Below are 6,843 nucleotides of genomic sequence, written 5' to 3'. Positions count from 1 at the left end.
TTATCTAATAAAAAATCGGTGCTGTCAAACATCGGACCGGGAAAGATCGAATGCTAAAAATTGATTTTCGAGATAGTGATCGATTGTAAGAAAATCAATGGGAATTTTGCAAGAAAAATCGATTTTACCAGATCGATTTTTTAAAGTAAAGAATCGTGCAGAGAAAATCGGATGCAAAAATTGGAAGTTTCGAAACAAAAATATCGATTTTGAAAAAATCGCATCTACATTGCCCATTTCTAGGTGGTTACGTTGTGCAAAGTAGATTGATGTTGGCTTATTGGATGCTAGTATTATAAATTTTTACTCGTGAAATGAAACGAATTACTTTACGTATCATCGCATATGCTGCTATAAAAAGTTTTCTAACGATCCTTAGAACCAGATTAATTGTATAACAGGTGCATGTATGACATCCGAAAATGGCTTGACGCGAGTGGTTTTTCTCGAAAGCTAAAAATTTCTTTTGGCGTGGTATACACAAATTACCCGAGAGATGGGAAAAATGTATGGCTAGCGAGGGCAAATACGTTGAAATTATTTTTTTTTGCGTTCTACATAAAAAATCCGCGCTTTTGACAAAAAAATCAGCGGATTTAAGCTTATACACCTGGTAGACATTTGCAAAGCTGGTATAGAGCCGTTAAGCATCGAAAAGCTGTAATAAAGTGAATATAATGCTTGCTTTAGTGGTTGGTGGTTGTATCTTTATAATACGTTCAAAAGAAAGCACACTTTCAAGCACAGGGAAGCTTTCGGAATGAATACGAAACGAACCCCTTTCAAACTGTTGTTATTGGTACACTTTTATTTGCAGTTAACGGAATATATTACACTCATTTGACAAAATATATTATAATAAAAATAAAGAATCACAAAAGTGGTACAATTTGTACAGAATCGAACAAATTCCTGACCTAGAAATTTGAATTATTTGTAATGCGTTTTTTTTAGTTATCAGTAATCGAAAGTACGGTAGAATTTTAATTTTTCCAAATTACTAACATGTCAGGAACCATCAATTAATATCGTTTAGTACTCTGCAACGACCGATCTTCATTATTAGAGGGTTTGTATCCTAAAGAATTACCGAGCGGGAAGGTAGCTAAGGATATATGTTCGAGGATCGGGGCGAGTTTCAAGCTAGTAGAGTTCGAATTTAAATTCCGCCGTCATTGTCGTCGAGTGGTCAGTATGGAGTTCTTACCGAGTAGGGAAAAAGTTACTGACGAGGAGTTTTTTTGTTTTTCGTAGAAAGTCGGCTAGAGTTCGCTCGCATAGAGTTCAGATTTCGCTTTTGATGATATGTGAATTGACGCGGGGGTGTGTTGGTTTGGAAATTCGTTCGTTTTTAAAAAAAGTACCACATTCCCACCTGTACTGTATAAACACTTATCGATCAAGGTAATTGTTATAAAAGCCAACGATTTTAAGATTACACATAAATACAAGGAATTCTTTTTTCTACGTGTCGGATTTTTTGCCCAGAATCCAGTTGATTAGTACGGATGAAGCGCTCTGCTGCTGCTGCTGCTGTTGATGCTGGTGTTGCTGTGATGGATCCGTTTGAGCTGTTGGACAGAGGAAATACGGGATTTAGAGTTTTGTTGTAGTAAGAATGAATCGAGCGACTAAAACACCTTAGTACTTCTAGCATCAAGCCCAAAAAATAGTCGAATCACTGACATTAAGTTGCTATATTTTCACTGTTCTTCAACAGATTTTCAAAATTTTAAACTTGCAGATGGGTTTAGATGCAACCAGATATGACATCGGTTAGTATTATATGTAAATTTAATTTTGTCGTGACATGTTCTCTTGTACCCACAAAATGTCCTTATGTATGCAAAACGATTTGTTGAACTACATTTTTTCGTGCAGTGTTGATATCGCAGAGGAGCATGAGCATTGCATACAAACAGAATAATTTTTTGGCAAAAAAACATGCTACGTGAAAACTGAATTTTTATGTGAATATATTAATCGATTTTTAATCTTAATGCTTATAAATATATCTACAAATTCACGGTTATTTATGGGCGTCAACATTTTTAAGATCTGATGAAGAACAATGGAGATATAACAACTTAAAATTAGCGTTCCGACAGCAACCCGATCGCCACTGTCTTGTAGATGGCAGAACTAAATCACTAATTTTCAACGTCTATATTGTTTTTTTCCTTGTTAGGGGCAACTTGCCACTGTGACCACTATTCAGGTTATCTCTTGCGGCTGCACCTGCTTGCTCTATATGTTACAAACTGCCCGAATCCAACGTAGTTGGAAGCGAGTTGCTTGTTTGTCCACATGTGTCGTCCCAATCGGGTAGCTACTTTCTCATTTCCTGGTATCCCTTGGTGGCTAGGGATCCATTAAACAGGAATTCTTTTGTTTCGCATCAATTTCACCCTTTTAATTACCTGCCAAGCTATGAAGTTTTCTTGTACTACTGTTGCTGTTGTTCAGTACCATTTCGCATGAACCCTGAGAATCGGTGAAGATAACGGCTTTTTTGTAGTTCTTTCCCGTTATAATGTCTACAGCGTTGGCGATAGCTACAAATTCTGCGTGGGTGGTAGAGTAGTTTCCATTTATTTTCTTCCGTATCACCGTGTTGTCCGTTTCATCGATCACCGACATGCCCGGTCCAGATATTGTTTTTGATACATGATATTTGCCGTGTCTAGTCCGAGATATATCCCTCTACTGTACCAGGATATCGTCCCATCCTTTGGGTGGATCTGCGATACACAGTCGTTATGTTTGATAGCGGTGCTCGTCAGGAACGATCCAGTTCCTAAGTTGATCGCCTTTTCTGTGAATATCTGGATCTGGTTGGCGCTGATAGTTGCTTTTTACGATGTCTTTTATGGTTAGTAATTCGGTTCTCTCTTTGACTGCCAGCTGTCCTGTTTCCGCGTGGATGACGTGTATAGGTGTGGTTTACAGGTAGCGCATTGCCGTTCCAAGGGCAGCGTTTTGGGTTGTTTAAAGTTTCTGGGTGTTGGATTTCGTCGCGCTACCGTAGATTTGCCCTCCATGCTCAATTTTGCTTCTGACGATTGCGTTGTTGATTTTGATAAAGGTTTCTGGGCTGGAGTTGCTGTTTGTGTTCCCTGGCATTTTCATGATTTTTAATTTATCTGCTTCCTTTTTCGCGTAAGTATTCAATGTGTTTTCTATGGACAAGAAGTATATCGAGTAAACTCTTAGTCCTTCAATGTTCCTTTTAGAGAAGACGATTCCTGCACTTTTACTTGCGGTAGTTTTTAGATTCAGTTTGCTTCACAAGCATTCGATTTCTTGTTCGGAATTTTTAGGGATTTCAAGGTGACATGTCAAGTAAGATGGCCTCCCTATTTTTGCCTCCGTCACTTTGTTTATTAGATAGTTAACACATGCTATTACGAACAGTTCTTCCTGAAACCGAAGGAGAGTTTTGAGATGCTGCCTTGAGTTTCGGCGATTTCTGCTAATCGGTCCTTCAACCCCGCATTTATGAGCTTGGTCTTTTAGAGGCAGCATGGCTTGTATATTTTTTTGTTTGTTTTTGGATTGGTCTGACGTCCGTTATTCTCCACTTTCAGGAATTTCCTCTGTGACGAAAGCTCTGCTTATCATTTCGCATTTGTTTTTGTTATAGACCGTGGTTTAGCCCCTTCACGATTGCGTAGAACATGCCATGGGTACCTGGAGCCGAGTTGTCACTTCTTTTCCGAAGTTGCATAATTAGTTCCATGCAAGTGAGTGCCATTTCGTAGCCGTTCATGTCCGGATTTGTTTCTGTCTTGATTTTCTGGACCTATCTCATTTTGCCCTGATAGTAGTTGCTGCATGAATGTTCACCTTTCCTCTCGAGGCTTAGTTCAAGTTTCTTATTTGTTGGCTGTGTTAGTGCTGTGTCTATCTCTTTAACGATGCTTCACAATTGGCGGCTCGGGGTGGAATCGTCTATCGCTTCCGAGAGCTGTTTGCAGTATCCTCGTTTTGATTTGCGGATTTGCTTTTCAACCACTGATCTCGTTTTCTGCTGTACAAGGTATTTCGATAGCGTTTTTGTATTGTTGGAGGATTTTTTATAGGCTTCGTTAATTTCTTCTTTTCACCACTTTTTCAGGTAATTTTCCTTTTAACTTTTACTGTGCATTTAGCTTTTCCGATGCACTAGTCAAAGATGTTCTGCAGTTCAGGGGATTGTAGATGAATTGAGGTTGTCGGCCTTATTCTGAGCGGAGCGTGACGTGAGGTGACTAAACTCATCTCACTTATGTGACTGAGATATCCCATTGCGATTGAATGGGCGTCTGACGTTACCAGAAGTGACTCTTCAGAATTGGGTGAGGTCACGTAGAGTGAAGTGAGATTAGTCGTCTCACGTCACACGCCGCACAGAATAGGGCCGTGTATCTGGTTTAGTAATTCAATCGCTCTTTCGTGTTTACTTTTGTTTTGGTTCCGGGTACTATCGGGATTTCGCTTCCTATTTTCACTGCTATGGAGCTTCCGTCGTTGAGTAGAACGATTTTTGACATCTCGATCAAGCTGTTGAGGTGGATACCCTTTGGGCACTGTGTGGAGACCAGGTCACAGCTTTTGTGATATGCGTTCTAGTCGCCTCCCACACATATTTCGACTGGTAGACTTTCTATTATTCCAAAAAGCTGTAAAATTTTAGCGAATCTGGTTCTATTTGGAGGCATGTAGACCGAGATGAATGTGATTGGATCGAACCCCTTTCGTTATTTTGATGGCGATAGCTTCCTACTGGCAATAAATCACCCAAGTCAACTGTTATGTAGTCGATGGATTCATGTACGAGGATATGCGTACGTAGCCTGTATTTAATTTTTGTGACTCGAGTATGTAATGATTTAGGGTGAATGGTTCGTTTTTCTTTAGCCAAATTTCCTGCAGCATAGCTATTTTTATATTTTGTTTAAACATGAACTGCCTGATTTCTTCTCTTGTGTCCATTGGTCTGATGCTTTGGATGTTGTGCTGCAGTATGACGTTCTATTTACACTCCACTGCGGTATTGTTAGTTGATTCTGTAATTGCCTTCGATTTGCTGCTGGGTTACGTTTTCGTCGATGATATTTTGTGTATATGCTCCAATCTCGATGAGAAGTTCGTCCTAGTCTATTTCAGAATTCGGTGTTCGGATTCTAGTTGCGATTTTTGTTTGTAGGTCCGCCAGTGGCTTCAGCAAGTTCCGTGACCTTACTTCCGCTAAAAAGTCTTGTTTTGGTTTGTGGCTGAAGAGTTCAACCCGCAGTTGCACTGGGCATTTTGGAACCGGTCTTGCCAGATGCTTGTTTCCTTCGCTTCTGCATTTAGTTCTTTTCGCAGACTGATCAGTGAAGTACGTTGGCTGCGAGTGCAGCCACCACTGTAGTTGCTAGCAAGAATGCTGCCGAGGAAGCGTCATACTTCTTCTTCGTCAAGAAGGCTGCATCGGTTGGCTAATCTTGGGAAGTTTTGTTCCGCCAATGTATATTTTATTTGCTTTCTTCTTATCTCCTGTAGTAGTTGTTGCATTCTGCGTCTCTCCGGACATTCGTTGGCACTCCTCTTATGGGAAAGTTTGTAGTTTGGGCATTTCACGGTTTTTTCGCAGTTGTTTACTTCGTGGTCTCCAAACCATACTGTTCGCAGACTTTTGGTTACACAGAATTTGGTGCTGCGTCCAAATTTCCAACACTTTGCGCATTGTCTGATCTGGAACACATAGATTTCCGCTTTGAAATTGCAGCCGTATATTGTGACATTGCCAGCGACATTCTGGCCTTTGGGCGTCACTCTCCAATTGTGGGTATCCACCAGATTTCTTCCCTTGTCCTTTTGCTTGATTCTTTCGATCTTTAAATCCAGTGGTACCCCTTTTGATGTGGATAGCGTTGTTTGCGATTTTCGGTTAGAAGATTTTGAGGGTTTCCTTACCAAGATCTTCCTTTTTTGCTCTTTTTCACCTGGTGTGTTGCTACTTTGTATCGAAATTTACCGTTTTTCGTTATTTCGACAAACTCTAAGAAGCCGGCCGCGCTAAGGAGTCTGCCTACTTAGACTGGGTGATTCAGCTGTGTGTCGATCTGTTTCAGCAAGATCTCGTGTTAAATCGATTTTATTTGTTATGACATTAGGTAGCACTTTTTTATTGCGCTGCTCCATCTGAAAGCGCTTATCATTGTTTTTTTGAAGTAAATTCTCTTCATATTTTTCTTTTGTAGATCTATTTCAATATATCATGGGGATGGTCACTTGTAATCTTCAATCGTTGGATCTCGAATAATTTAAGTGGGACGAAAATTTTCACGATCGAGCCGACGCCATTTTTACCGCGATGTCAACTAGAGTTTGAACATTGTTCTATGTTCGAAGTGAACCTTTACATCGAAACGAAGCATGTTTGAGGTTGAATGCGTCCACGAAATTTTCCACACAGGTACAAACTTGTCGATGTGCATGGGAAGTTTGCTAAAAAAAACAAAACCACGATTACAAATTATACTCACAGATATTGGTTCCGGCAATTTTGACGGCCGCCTCCAGCGGCATATTGGCAAGATCTCGCTGGATCAACGTTAGCTGACGGTACCGCTGTTCGCGTTCCTCCTGCAACCGTTTGTCCTTAGCGTGACCGATGGAGTGCAACTCCGATAGCTTGTTGGACAGTTCGGTAGCGTCGGATGGAACGGCGGCTCCACTGATGCCTGATTCTTGTACAATCTGCTGCAATGTTTTCTCCGGAGTGGTGGTCTTCGAAGTCGTATCACTCGAATCGCCCGATGCTTCTGTGTGTTTAAAAATTATTATTTTGAGATATTTGAATTTAAATAAAAACAT

The 6,843-nt window shown here is 40.4% G+C and overlaps 1 protein-coding gene across 2 annotated transcripts in view; it reads right to left on the bottom strand.

Moving 5' to 3' along the window:
- Positions 1–780: 780 nt before the first annotated feature.
- LOC131683332 (protein lava lamp) overlaps positions 781–6,843 on the bottom strand; it is a 32,193-nt gene continuing 26,130 nt past the window's right edge. The window contains exons 5-6 of one of the 2 annotated variants that reach the window (XM_058965214.1): positions 6,513–6,791; positions 781–1,571 (exon numbers count right to left, since the gene is read on the bottom strand). In XM_058965214.1, coding sequence (XP_058821197.1) covers positions 1,465–1,571; positions 6,513–6,791 — 386 coding nt within the window. In that variant the 3' untranslated portion in view covers positions 781–1,464. The remainder of the gene's footprint in view (positions 1,572–6,512; positions 6,792–6,843) is intronic. The other variant, XM_058965219.1, reaches the window with a different exon arrangement.

This window comes from Topomyia yanbarensis, chromosome 1 (genome assembly GCF_030247195.1).
Source record: "Topomyia yanbarensis strain Yona2022 chromosome 1, ASM3024719v1, whole genome shotgun sequence".
Lineage (NCBI taxonomy): Eukaryota > Metazoa > Arthropoda > Insecta > Diptera > Culicidae > Topomyia > Topomyia yanbarensis.
The sequence above is the reverse complement of the archived record's forward strand: the minus strand, read 5'-3'. Positions and strand labels throughout refer to the sequence as shown.